Source organism: Phoca vitulina, unplaced genomic scaffold, assembly GCF_004348235.1.
Source record: "Phoca vitulina isolate PV1807 unplaced genomic scaffold, GSC_HSeal_1.0 scaffold52, whole genome shotgun sequence".
NCBI lineage: Eukaryota > Metazoa > Chordata > Mammalia > Carnivora > Phocidae > Phoca > Phoca vitulina.
In genome coordinates, this window is record NW_022589755.1 from 2711256 (window position 1) to 2725609 (window position 14354).

Below are 14354 nucleotides of genomic sequence, written 5' to 3' on the forward strand. Positions count from 1 at the left end.
TGACTCCCCACTGAGTGTAGAGCCTGATGTGGGGCTTGATCTCAAGAGAGATCTCATGAGATCATGACTTGAGCTGAAATCAAGAGTCTGATGCTTGGGGCGCCTGGGTGGCTCAGTTGGCTAAGTGTCTGCCTTAGGCTCAGGTCATGATCCCAGGGTCCTGGGATCCAGCCCCAAGTTGGGCTCCCTGCTCTGCAGGGAGTCTGCTTCTTCCTCTCCCTCTGCTCCTTTCCCCTGCTTGTGCTCTTTCAAATAAATAAAATCTTAAAAAAAAAAAAAAAAGAGTCTGATGCTTAAATGACTGGGCCACCCAGGAGCCCCTTGTAGATGTGATTAATTTTATCAGTTGACTTCAAGTAAAGGAGATGATTCTAGCTCATCAATCAGTTGAAGGCCTTAAGACCAAAAACTGAAGTAACTCAGAGAAGAAGGAATTTTGTCTCAAGGCTGTAACATAGAAGGCCTGCCTGAATTTCCAGCTCCTTGACCTGTCTTACAGACTTTGGATTTGCCAGCCCCCTCAATCACGAGGCAGTTCCTTAAAATGAATCTGTACACACACACATGTCCTATTGGCTCTGTTTTTCTGGAGAACCCTGAGTGATGGAGTAAAATCTAAAATTTGGGAAACACTTAAATGCACCAGAGAGGAAAGGGTTTTCTTTTCTTTTTTTGTTTTAAGATTTTATTTTTAAGTAATCTCTACACGCAATGTGGGACTCAAACTCACAACCCTGAGATCAGGAATCACATGCTCCACCTACTGAGCCAGCCAAGCACCCCAGGAAGGGGTTTTCTTAATGATAAAGTCAATACTGAAATGAACGTGCACAACCCACACCCAGAGGGATGTGCAAATGAGCCCTTCAGTGCAAGATGGAAGCCTACAATTCTCAACAAACACTTGGGTGCCCCTAGGGGAGAGGTGCCCTAAAGTCCATAAAGCCAAGCCTTGGAGGCATCTCCTCTCTCTACTGTGGTTTATAGTCAAGACACTAAGATGGGGGGGGGCAGCTCTTACCTCACTACGCTAGTATCTTAATGCCCTGGGGGAAATGCTTCCTGGTTTTCATAAAAGCTGGTATTTGAATGAACGGTGCCATGCCACAGCCCCGTTCTGGCTTGAATCACGCCCCCTCAGAGCTATGGAAGTCCTCGCCTCCAGGACCTGTGAATGTGACCTTACTTGGGAATAGGGTCTTTGCAGATGATTGAGAGTAGAAGTCACTGAGGTGGGCCCCATTCCAACAGGACTGGTGTCCTCATCAGCTTTGGGGGAATTTGTGCACAGAGACAGGAAGGACAGAGAGAAGGTGATGTGCATGTGGAGGGTGCCAGCCAGTAGCAGCTGAGCAGAGAGCTGGGGGAGAGGCCCAGCACCAGCTCTCCCACTGGCCTCGGAAGGAGCCAGCAGGCGGCCCGTTGCTGTTGCTTCGGATGCTTGTCACAGCAGCCCCAGCAAACTACCAGAGCACCCCACTGCAGTGAGACTGGGCCAGAGAACGTGAAGAGGAGGAGGCGCAAACAGATGCTGAAATGCAGAGAGAAGAGGCTTTCTTAGGAAGATGCCGAGGACGTAAAGGCGCCACGCTCCATCCCTGACTCCGGGCTTGGGGGCAGACTCGGGGCAGCCCTGACCACCCATAAAGACTCCTAGATGCCTGCCTCCCACCTCAGCCATGCAGGGGACTCCCCAGTGACAGAAGCACGGAGGTGGAAGCCCATTTCTTCCCGACAGTAAACCTTGAGACCCGGGCTCAGGAAACATCTGTTTATTCCAAAAAATACCAAGTTGCCACTCCACCGCTGTCCTCACCAAGGGACTGGGGGAAGAGTTTGGTGTTGAGCAGGGAGAGGGAGGGATAAAGAAGCTGTGGAGAGTCTTCTGGTCTAGAACTGGTTATCTTCTCTCTGCACCCCTCCCCCGCCCCTCCCACAACGGGGTGTGTGTGTGTGAGTGCGCGGCGCGTGCCGGTTTATCAGGGGGCGGAAGACTCAGATGGCGAGGTCCCAGCTCTGGAAGCATCGAGGGGGATCAGGCAGGACAAGCCCACTTCCTCACCCCCTTGAGACCTCTCCCCACTATGGCTTATTTGAGATCAGAGGTCAAGGCCCCAAGGTCAGGCAGCCTGTGGCAGAGTGAGTGGGGGGAGGGGAACAAGATACCTGGAATCCAGGCCAGGAGACAGCAAGTCGTGGGGGGTGTACGAAAGCTGAAAGGCCCCAAGCCCCTGTATTCCAGGCGGCTGGGGAAAGCTGAGTGCTCAGTGGGGATGGTGAGCAGAGGGAACGGGGTGTGAAAGGGGGCAGGCGCTCAAGCTGGCTCCTTTCTGGGGGAAGTCACAGTCTGCCTGAGGGGCGCTGGGCATGGGGAGGCCCTGGATGGGACTGTGGGGAGCCCACAGGAGCAGCTAGAAGCATGGACACGGGGCCCAGGTAGATTGGGGTAGCTCCCCAGTTCCCCTGGGTGCTGGGAGCTGAGGGCATTATCTGCCCCAGGCTCCTGACGAGAAGGGGTGAGCTGAGGTGCCAGTATTTGGGGGGAGACAGAAGAGGGAGGGGGACGGCCCAGAGGAGGGAGAAGAACCCCCTCACCTTGCCTTGGGGGCTGGGGAGGGGGTATGTAGCCCTTTAAGAGTGGGGGAATGGCCGCCCCCCCGCAACATGGCTATATACAAAGAGAATTGGGGCAAATTGTGCATTGGGTGTTGAGGAATCCCCAAAACCCCTGGAGGCTCCCTGGTGTGTGAGGGGGAGATAAGGAGAGAATGCAGCTTCTCCACCATCTTGAGATGATGCAGAGCACCCCCCCCCCCATGGCCTTGGTAGTGGCCATGGCCCTCCAGATGTGCCTGCTCCAGGACCAGGCCAGCAGGAGACATGAGTGAAGGCCCCAGGGAGGTCAGCAGCTGTCCACCCAGCCCATGGGGTCTCTGAGGAGAGTTTGGCCCAAGCCAATGGAGTGCTGTTTTGGGTGGGGGTCCAGGTCACAGGGGCAGTGATGTCACCTGAGGACTGTGAAGCCCATCCCACTCCTCCCCCGTGATGATAAAAGTTTTCTGTGTTGACCCTGTCACCGATGAGATGGGTGAAGGGCAGTGAGTTATTAGGAGGGGCCTGGATGCCCTCACCAGGGGGTGATGGAGTCTGGCCAAGACCAGGTCTGTGGTGGGGTTAATGCAGGCATCAGCTCAAGTCAGGAGGGAGGCAGTGACATCATTAAGAAGGGGCTAAGGATGATGTCATCAGAGGGACCCCCACCTATTCCCTTTTTGAAGGAATGGGAAAATGGTGTGTATTGTGCTAGTTCCCCTTAAGGGAACAGTTATAGGTGCCATGGGACCCCAGAAAACAATTGAAATACAGCCATTGTAGTACTTGACACTCAAGATGATGGATCCTGGAAGATAATGATGCATGGTTGAAGTGGATCCTAGTAAATGACATATTTTGGTGTCATGGATCCTAGGAGATGATGATGCTATGGTTATGGTGGATCCTGGTAGATAATGACACCATGGTTGAAGTGGATCCTGGGAGGTGATGACATCATGGTTGAAGTGGATCCTGGGAGATGATGACCCCATTGGTTCTCATGGTTCCTGGGAGGTGATGACATCATGGTTGAAGTGGATCCTGGGAGGTAATGACACCACAATTATCAGGGACTATGGGAAATGGTGGCATCATCAGTACTAGTGGATCCTGGTAGAGGATGTTACCATCAGCCATAGAGGATTCTGGAAGGTAATGACAATATGTCATAGTGGATCCTAGGAGATGATGATGATACAATGGTGTGGTAGATCCTGGGAGATGAAGACACCATAGGTCATAGGGAATCCTGGGAAATGATGTCATCGTCAGGCATGGTTAGCATTTGACCCCAGGTACAATGCCATCATGAGTGGTGGAAGTCTTATGGTACTGATGATATCATCAGCAAAATTAATAGTGGGCACACCCCAACCAACCCCATCCCACCTCACCCCCAACAGGAAGCCAGGAGTTTGTTGACAGAGGCGACGATGTCTCTAGTTATGGCAGAAAGACGTGACACCAGCCTTTGGGCCACTATGAGTCCCAGGACTCTGGGAGGCTGGTGGGCCAGAGTGGCCTCCTTGGGAGCAGAAGCCAGTCTGGGAGTCCTGTCCTCCAGGAGTCACACAGGAGGTGACATCACTGCACAGGGTGGGATCTGAGGCCCAACCACCCTTTAGAGGGAGGGTCTGGTGGACATCTTGCAGAGCATGTCCCTGGTGTCAGGGAGAGGAGTGACCAAGTTAAGTCATGGCAGGACAAGGCAGAAACTCTGGTGACATCATCACAAGTGATGGCCCTCCAGAGCAGGCAGTGTCTCTGGTGATGACATCACAGCATTGGGACAGAACCTCAGTGGGGGCCCTTTGCTAACAACCTACAGTCAGACCATTCATCCCGATGGAGACCTCTGCAGTTGGGGTTGCCTCCCCAGTGATGACATTCCCTCAGACAACTCCTCAGGTCAGAGCACTTTCTCTGGTGACCCCAGGGTTGCCATGGATTTGGGGCATGCCCTGCCTTCTCATGACCTGGCATGGAGGTGTCTTAGAGCATCACCCCAGGACAGGCAGAGTCCAGAGGTGAGATCACAGAAGCGGACTATCATCCCTGGTGATGACATCATGGGAAGAGGCACAGTCCCTCTGATCATGTCATAGGGCAAGGCACCTTCTCTGGAGATGGCATCACAGGAAGGAGGCAGAGTCCCTGTGACAGTGTTGTGGAAAGGTCGTACGTACAGGGAGGACACAGTTGGCAAGACCTTACCCCTGCGATGTGTCCCAGGAAGATGGCTTTGTCTGTAGTGACAACATCATAGACAGAGACATCTTCTCTGGTAGAAAACATTTTCCTGGTGGTGATGATGTCACAAGAGGCCTTTTGGTGCCAGACATGACATCATCAGGGTGAGATGTGTCTCTGCTATGACATTCACAGGAAGGAATCTTTGTCTCTAGGGCTGATGTCATAGGACAAGGCATTGTCTCTGCTGTGACATCACAGGGAGAAAGTCTGTGATGACTTTGTGGAACAGAGACATGGCCTCTAGCGATGACCTCAGGGGTGGGCCTATTCCTCTGTGATGGATTCATGGGAAGAAAGTTTTGTCCCTGTGATGACATCACAGAACACAGACATTTTCACTAGTGATGACCTCACAGGCAGGGCTCTTCCTCTGTGATAACGTCATGGGAAAGAGGCCTTGCCTCAAACAGTGACATAGGAGGAGGGATCTTATCTACCATGACATCCCAGAAGGAGGTTTTGTCTCCGGTGACGATTTCATCCAAAGCAGTGTCCTCGGAGGCAGCCCCCTGCCCACAGGCTGATCCTGGGTCCCAGGCCCCTAGAGTGTGTTGGGGTGGGGGCCGGCGAGGCCGCAGCCCGCAAGCCCCCGGGCCTGGCCTCAGACCGTCACCTCATTCTTGCTGGCGGTGCGCAGGTGTTGGGGCAGGTGATGGCCGGGGATGAACTGCAGTTGCTCCAGCGTGCCCTGGCGCTGGAAGGGTGGCCTGCGCGCCAGCGTGCCCCCTCCCCCGCCGGCGTCCGACATCCAGGCGGGCTGCGGGGAGCCGTGCAGGCCGTGGTGGTGGTGCGCGTGCAGACCGGGCGGCGGGGGCAGCCCGTGCAGCGGCGTGGGGGGCCCCCCGGGTCCTAGCAGCAAGTTGGAATGGGACGCGGCCAGGCCCGCGCGGGCGGCAGGCTCCGGGGGCAGCGCGGGGCTGCGCGGGGGCGACAGCAGGTGCTCCCGGCTCTGGCGCAGGGCCTCGGGCGACGACAGGAGCAGGTGCTCTTGCGACACAAGGCGCGCGCGCGGCAGCGTGAATTCGTAGCGCGACCGGCCTCCGTCGCCCAGCAGGTGCTCCTGGGACATGACCCGCCGCGGGTTGGGCGCGGGCGCCAGGCCCAGCTCCTCCGGGCCGCCCCAGGCATCCATGCGGTAGCCGCCCCCCGTGCCGGGTCGCCGAAGGGTATGCAGGGGCAGCGTCCCGCGGGGCATCTCCGCCAGGTGCCTGCGCTTCAGGTAGGCCTCGTCCAGATCCTTCTCAGCTGGGGGAAGGGGGGAAAAGCCATAGAGGTAAGTCCTCAGCCAGCCCACAACCTCCCCCATCCCCTGGCTTCGGTACATCCCACCCCCACGAGGACCCCAGACATCACCAGAATGCCCTGGTCATTAGCCTGGGAACAGGTGGGTGAGTCCCACATTGCAATCAGTCAAAACAATCAGGCTAGCTATGTGACCCAAATGCAGATTCCTAGGCCCCACACACGCTGGTGAGCCGGTAGATGTGGGGCAACTTCCTTTTTTTTTTTCTTCCAAACTTGGAGATGTGACCTATTCATGGGTTATGAAGTCAGTTTTGTGGATGGTGACTGGCATTTTGAAAATGAGATAGAATAAAAAATTATCAGAAAGCATCCACACAGGAGCTCCTGGCTGGCTCAGTCGGTAAAGCATCCCCATCTTCATCTCCGGGTCCTGAGTTGAGCCCCATATTGGGTGCAGATATTACTTAAAAAAATCAATTAAAAAAAAAAAAAGATTAAGGGGGTTGGTGGGGGAAAAGATTTTTAAAAGTTACATAAAAAAGAAAGTATCTAAGGGTCCCTGGGTGGCTCAGTCAGTTAAGCCTCTGCCTTCGGTTCAGGTCATGATCCTGAGGTCCTGGGATTGAGTCCCACATCGGGTTCCTTGCTCAGTAGTGAGCCTGTTTCTCCCTCTCCCTCTGCTGCTCCCTCTTCTTGTGCTCTCTCTCTGTCAAATAAATAAAATCTTTAAAAAAAAAAGAAAGCATACACATAATAGGGGAATAAGGGTGAGTACCAGTTCATAAAGTTTTTATTTCAGTTAATTTGTGTTGCGGAAATATTAATGGATGCAGTGACAGTACCTAGGGTTTGTTTTAAAATAATCCAGCAAAGAGGTGCCTCAGTGGCACAGTGGGTTGAGCGTCTGGCTCTTGGTTTCCACTCAGATCCTGATCTCAGGGTTTGGGATTGAGCGCCGCCCGCGTTGGCTCCGCACTGAGCTTGGAGTTGGCCTGAGATTCTCTCTCCCTCTACTCCTCCCCACTCTCCCTCTCTGTCTCAAAATAAATCAATCTTAAAAAAAAAGTAAAAAAGGGTGGGAGGATGGGTTAGCCTGGTGATGGGTATTAAAGAGGGCACATATTGAGTGGAGCACTGGGTGTTATATGCAAACAATGAATCATGGATCACTACATCAAAAACTAATGATGTAGGGCACCTGGGTGGCTCAGTCGTTTAGCGTCTGCCTTCAGCTCAGGTCATGATCCCAGGGTCCTGGGATCGAGCCCCACATAGGGTTCCCTGCTCGGCGGGAAGCCTGCTTCTCCCTTTCCCACTCCCCCTGCTTGTGTTCCCTCTCTTGCTGTCTCTCTGTCAAAAAATGAATAAAAATCTTTAAAAAAAACAAAACTAATGATGTAATGTATGGTGATTAACATAACATAAAATAAAATTTTAAAAAAAGTAAAAAATGAAATAATCCACCAAAAACTGGGGCGAAGGGAGTATAGATTAACAAAATGTTGCTCATTTTAAGTTGAGTGATGGGAACATGAGGATTCATTTTACAATTTCCTCTAATGCTGGGTATGTTTGAAAAAGTTCATAATAACAAGTTTCAAATTTTTTCCTGTAATTAAAAAATATGCATATATACATGTGTCTCATGGTGATAATATAAAAAGCATTTCTTAATGTGACTCTCAATTTAAAAATGTTTGAAGGCTACTGCCACTGACCCAGAAATGTCCGGAGTCACAGTGATTGGTTCAGGGACAAGCATGTGACCCAGTTTGGGCCAGTAGGCTCCAGACCTGGGATTTTTGCTGGAATCATTGGGAAAGATGCTTTTCTGCTGGTAGAATGGCACCCTGAAATTCCTCAGGTCAGTCTTTGCCACCACTAAGGAAGGATCTGTCTGAAAATGAAGCCAGCCCACCATTTAGCAGAGCTGAGACATATAGAATCCTGGAGACAGCTTTTGAGCTCCTGGATCCAGCCATACCCGAAGCTCATGATTCAGAGACTTTCCATTATCCAGCTAATGTAGTTGCCTTTTTAAATTTTTTTTTGTTTGCTTAAGTTGTATTTCTGTTAATTGTAAATACAGGTCCTGATGAATACAATAGATCTTAGGAGAGCATGAATCTGCATTTTTAAAAAGCAGTGTCACATTAGGAGAAGGAAGGGAAAAATGAAGGGGGGGAAATCGGACGGAGAGATGAACCATGAGAGACTATGGACTCTGAGAAACAAACTGAGGTTTTTGGGGGGGGGATTGGTTAGCCTGGTGATGGTTATTAAGGAGGGCAAGTACTGCATGGAGCACTGGGTGTTTTACGAAAACAATGAATCATGGATCACCACATCAAAAACTAATGATGTATGGTGACTAACATAACATTAAAAAAAAAAAAAAGCACCTTCAGTGTCAATTGGGCCACTCTCCACCATTCTGAACCCAGGCCCTGGCTCTTCACCCCACCCCATTGCCTGTGCCCCTCCCCCTCCTGGGACTCACCCAGTCTCTTGAGGGAGGAGTAGCGGTTGAGTTCAGATTTTACAGCAGCCTCGTAAGACGGGGGCAGATGCGAGAGGTTGTGGAAGGACCGTGAGCAGGAGAGCGTGGAGTAGTGCAAGGAGGGGCTGGGTGGTGGAATGGCGCGCCAATCTGGGGCAGAGGGGTATGGCAGGGGTCAGCCCAGCCCCTCTTCCTCAGACCCAGCAGTTCCAGCCCCCAGCCCCTTAGGGAGTGGAAACCAGGGACTCCAGCCCCTCAGAGCACCAGCAGTCCAGGACCCCCATATTCATTCCCCCCCATTCAGGAGACAGGCTCATTGCTGGGGCAGCAGGTCATGTCATAGGAAGAGAGGCAGCTAGCTCTTGCTCGGCACCTGCCGTGTGCCTGGCCCCAGGCTGGAGGGGCAGTCCACTCCATTCGTCTTCCCACCAACCCAGGTGTGAGGGAGATGACCACTTCTGGTATTCAAACTGGGCAGCCGAGGCTAGCTTGGTTACCTGGCTAGACTGGGGGGTCAGGGCTCACAGGGTCTCATGCCTGCTCTGTCCTGGGCCCCCAGCTCAGGCTCAATACAAGGCAGGGAAGGAAAGGAGCCTTGTCCTCCCCACAGCCCAGCCCTAGTCCGTACCCATTGTGGTGGCATGGTGCTTGGGGCTGTTGACGTTGAGGTGCAGGTAGTTGTGGTGCAGATTATCTGTGGGGACCAAGAAAGGAAGTGGTGTTACTGTCATCACTCACTCCCAGCTGGTGCTGCTGTCCTGGTATTGCGGAAGGATTTCCACTCATGTCCACTTGGTCCCCAGCTCTGATCCCTGCTACCTCCTGAATCTCTGCTCTGACCTGCCTCTCCCTCCTGGACCATCAAATCAGCCTTCTGGCCATCTGGCCAGCCCCCTCTTCAAGATCAGCCCCCCAGGGTAGTATTCCTGACACCCACACTTGCCCCTGCCCTTGCCCCTCTGCTGTTGCAAACTCTTTCCATGTCTGGCTGTCACCCACAGGACAAAATCTAAGCCAGGAATTACTTGGCTTAGATTGGCTCCAGCTGATGCCTTGCCTGAAGGAGCCTAGTTCAGTCCTGCCACAGGGCCTTTGCACATGTTGTTATGCTATTCTCTCCGCCTTGAATTCCTTCTTTGCCTGAAGAACTGCTACTCACCCCTCAAGATCCGCCTCAAATGTCTCCTCTTTATTACTACTATTCAAACCCACCTCTTCCCCTCCATTTCTGACCCCAGCCCAGGCCTTGTCCAGCCTGGAGTACCATCCACCCTCCCCCTGGGCCTTCTTCGTCTCATCCCTCCCCCTTCACATGGGTTCCAGAAAGATCATTCTTCCACTCACTTTTGACTTTGTTGCCCATCCCTGCTCTAAACTCTACCGTGGGTTCCCACTGCCATCAGGACAAAGGCAGAGCTCCTCAGCCCAGCCTGGTGCTCAGGTCCTTCCCGAGGTGTCTGCACACCCTCTCCCTGGCCCGCAAACTCTGCTTCAGCCGCCCTGAGCTCCACTGGCCCAAGTAACCCCCTCACCCACCAGGCCATTGCTCAAATAGCATTGCCTGGGGGAAGCCTTCCTCCTCCTCTAACCCGTTCCAGCTCCCTGGGCTTCCCCACTGATGAACTCATCATAAAATAGAAGAACACTAATAACTGCTCCTATTTGTATGGCGCTTTTTCTGTGTGAGGCATTGCTCTAAGCCTTCGGTCACTGGTTCACTTGACCTTTACGATAACCCTGTGAGGTGAGTGCTGTTGTGCTCCTGGTTTCATGGGTGAGGACACTGAGGCCCAGACAGGTGAAACGGTTTGCCCCGGTCGGCGGTGGCAGAGCCAGGATTCAGACCCAGGCTGTCTGGTTCGGGACACGTTCCAATGCAGTTATTAGGTACTTTCTTGTGAGTTTCTTGTGAGCTGTTGGGAGCTCAGACACGGACTTTCTCAAGTGCAGGGGCTGAGAATGTATAAATTTAAATCACCCCGGCGTCCATGGCACCCACCCGTAATGGTTCAGAGATGGCAGAGGCCGGTGGAGGGGACTAGGGGCAGGGCCTGGGCCTCGGGAGGTGGGGCTATCCGGGGAGGGCGGGGCTGGAGGACTGGGGGCGGGGCCTGGGCAGCGGGAGGTGGGGCTATCCGGGGAGGGCGGGGGCTAGAGGACTGGGGGCGGGGCCTGGGCAGCGGGGAGGCGGGGGTATCTGGGAGGGCGGGGCTACATTATGGTGGGCGTGGCCAGAGGCAGCAGCTGCAGCCCCAACTCCCAGGTCCCACTCACCGAGATTGGAGGGCTTCACGGTGTTGTAGAGGTTCTTGGGCGTCCTCGGGGGAATGCTGTCAGGGCCCCCGACCCCCGGGGTCAAGGAGCTGCTTCGTGCCCGGTCCGGGCGGGTCCCAGGCCCCGCCTGATGCCTCAGAATGTCCACCAGAGCCCTAGAGGTGGCAGAGCGACGGTCAGCGGCCTGGGGACGGGGGTGGGGGCAGGGAGAGGGAGGGCTCAGGCTTCTTTTCCCTCCCTGTTCTCCCTCTGGGGGAGTCTGTCAGTTCGCCCCGGGCTCCTCGCCTTTGGCCACGCCCATCGCTAATGTCAAGCTGAGCGCCGCCCACCCCAAGGTTCCTCCCACCGTATTTCTTGCTTGAAACAGCCCTTTCCTCAATTCATTTGGACCCAACCCCCCTGTGGTCCTTCCCACATCGTCCCCCCTGGGCACCTGCCCCGCCCTGAACTTGGGACCTCACTCCCGTTCCTTTTACAGCCGTCCCATGGTGATAAAGTGTGCCCCATTCGTCCGGCTATGCGGCCGAAAACCTTAGAATCACCCCTGACTCCTGTTGTTCTTTCATGCTCCTCAGCAGTCCTGCAGATTCGACCTCCAAAATAAATCCCCAACGGGACACTTCTCACCACCAGTGCTGCTCCCGGTACCTGCTCTCACCTGGCTCATTGCTAGTGTCATAACGGATCTCCCGCTTCCACCCCTGTCCCCTGCAGTCCGGCCGCACACACGCAGCCCAGGAACTCTTGAAATTATCAGATGGCTTCGCGCCGGAGCTCAGGGCTCTCTAGAGGCTCCCCATCACTCTCAGAATAAATCTGCTCCACGCCCACTGCTTTGTAGCTTCATGGGCCCCTTCACTGTCCTGCAAGTACTCCCACCAGGGCCCTTGCACGCGCTGTTCCCTCTGCCTGGAATGCCCTTCCCACAGATCACTGCTTGGCTTGCTCCTGATGTTCCCTCTGCCTGGAATGCCCTTCCCACAGATCCCTGCTTGGCTTGCTCCTTCCCCTCAGGTCTCTGCTCCAGGTCCCTTTCCTGACCACTTCGCATAAAGCAACACCCTCGGCCCCCACTCTCTACCTGTTATGCTGCTTTCTTTTCTTCACAGCGGTTATCAATACCTAAATTTATATTGCATATGTGGTTGCTTGCGTACTCTCTCCACCACTAACGTTTAATGATAATGGCAGCCAACATTTATTGAGGGCTTACCATGTGCCAAGACTCGACATGAATCAATTCAGTTAATCTTCGTTACAGTCTGAATGGATGGGGAACAGTTATTAGGCCCATTTTACAGGCAAGCAAATGGAGGGACAGGCCCAGGGTCATGCAGACCGCAGGCAGCAGACCTGGGGTTGGAAGTCGGGTTTACTCAGCAGGGCAGGGACCTTGTTCTTTCACTGCTGTATCCCCAGCTGCTGACCCACAGAAAGTGCTCGAAAAATAATTTGTTGGGCGAATGAAGGCCTGAGCCTCACCCGTCACTCCGCAGCCAGGCCCGTTCTGTCGCCTATCCCTAGGGCCCGCCCATATCCCAGGCTCGCGGTGGGGGCCTCCTGCGTCTCCGAACCTGCACAGGCACCCCTGTAGCCACGCCCTCACCAGATGGCTCCACCTCTCACTGCCCAGGCCCCGCCCCCAGGCCCCACTCAGCTAGGGCCCCAGCGCTCACATACCTGGGCACGTTGATCTCCCGATGCGCCCTGGGCGCACGGGACGCCTTGCTGAAGGCCACTTTGGCGCCGACGCCCACCGCCAGGGCGAAGCTGATGACCCCGCACACCACGTAGGCCGTGCTGCCCCCGGGGCCCTCGCCCCCGCGCCCCCCTGCGCCCCCCGCCCGGCCCCCTTCCAGCCACCCCGCCTGGCCGGGCCCGGGCCCCCCGCCCACACCCCCAGCACCCCCGACGCCCCCGGCCAGCGGCGGCGGCGTGGTGGCCCAGCGCGGCGTGTCGTAGTTGGAGCAGGAGGCCTGCGCCAGGCGCATGTGGCGGTGCTCGCAGCAGAAGCGGTAGTGGCAGGTGCCGCAGCAGAAGCGGTAGGAGCCCGTGCTGCAGTTGAAGGTGGCGTCGTACTGGCCCATAACGTCGTAGTAGCCATGGCAGAGCTCGGCGGGAGGGGGCGCCCGCGCCGCCGCGCCTGTCCCGCTCGCGGGGCTGGTCCTGGTGCCGTTGGCCCCCGGGCCCGCAGTGCCCCCGCCGCCGGTCAGCGCCCCGGTCAGGCGCCGCAGGTGCGCCAGCAGGGCGGGCAGCGGGCCCGGGGGCTCGGCGCTTGTGGCGTTGGACGGGCGCGCCCCGGCCTGGCGGGCGGTCGAGGCCAGGAGCAGGAGGGTCCCGAGGAGCAGGAGGGACGGCATGGGGCGCGCAGGAGGTCGGACGGGGCCGCCGGCTGCGGGGAGAAACAAGGCGGGAGCTGTGGGCGCGGGACGGATGGCCAGAGGTGCAGAGATGTGGGGATGGGTGGCCGGACGGCGTGAGGAAGGCGGGCCGAGGGAAGGTGGAAGGATGGAGGAAGACAAGCCCCAGGGGAGCGAAAGGATGTAGGAGCGGGCGATGCATGGGCCCAAAGTGCGAGTCCCACAGGGCAGTGCACGGCATTGGCGGGGGGGACGGAGATCTGCCCAGACGCGGCCGGAGGAGGATGGAAATGGTAACGCTCAGACGGGAAAGGATCACGGTGGGCGAGAAGGCGGGAGGAAAGATTGGGAAGGTCGGCGGAGATATCAGAGGGGTGAGCAGAAATAAAGGACGGACAAACACCAGACGCAAGATAGGATGTGCGGAGAAAGCGTGCGGGGAGCGAAGGAGGGAGGGCAGAGGGGTCGGTGAGAGCAGGGCGTGGGAGATTGGGGGTGGAGGAGCGGTGAGGACGGTGGGGTGGGTCAGTGGGGATGGGGGAGGGAATGGAAACAGATGTTCGGGGGGGCGAGATGGGGAAGGACAGAGAGAGGTGTGGGTGGGGGAAGAGAGAGAGAGAGAGATGGGGGTTGAGAATCGGAGATGACAGACTAGGCACGTGGAACCAGGTGGTGCAGGGCTTCTCAACCTCGGCTCCACTCTCTGGGCGCCGCCCCGCGTGCTGCCCGGTGTTGAGCACCAGCCACCAGGTGCCAGGAGAATTCGCATTCTCCACGTGCTGCCAGCCTGAGATGCCTGCAGGCATTGCCAAACGTCCCCCTGGGGGCACAAGTGTGCCCGGTTGAGAATGGCTGGCTTAGACCGGCATGGTGCTCAGCGGCCCCAAAGGCTTATTTTATTTCTCTTTGATTTAGGTCTGGTCATCCAGGGGTCTCAAGCTTCTGTCTCTGTCCCGCTCCCTTTCTCCTTCATCCGCCCTCTCTGTGTGTCTATCTCTCACACACCCGCGCGTGCGCATGCACAGACACACGCACACACAGACACATGCACACACAGACACGCACACACGCACACACACGCACACAGACACATGCAGACACGCGCACACACACATGCACACACACAG

The 14354-nt window shown here is 55.8% G+C and overlaps 1 protein-coding gene across 5 annotated transcripts in view; it reads right to left on the bottom strand.

The window, feature by feature from the left end:
• Window positions 1–1757: 1757 nt before the first annotated feature.
• SHISA7 (shisa family member 7) overlaps window positions 1758–14354 on the bottom strand; it is an 18221-nt gene continuing 5624 nt past the window's right edge. For all 5 annotated transcript variants that reach the window (XM_032388773.1, XM_032388774.1, XM_032388770.1 and 2 more), the window contains 5 exons: window positions 12548–13259; window positions 10868–11022; window positions 9222–9287; window positions 8594–8743; window positions 1758–6093 (listed from right to left, as the gene is read on the bottom strand). In XM_032388773.1, the coding sequence (XP_032244664.1) occupies window positions 5450–6093; window positions 8594–8743; window positions 9222–9287; window positions 10868–11022; window positions 12548–13227 (1695 nt within the window). In that variant the 5' untranslated portion in view covers window positions 13228–13259 and the 3' untranslated portion in view covers window positions 1758–5449. The remainder of the gene's footprint in view (window positions 6094–8593; window positions 8744–9221; window positions 9288–10867; window positions 11023–12547; window positions 13260–14354) is intronic.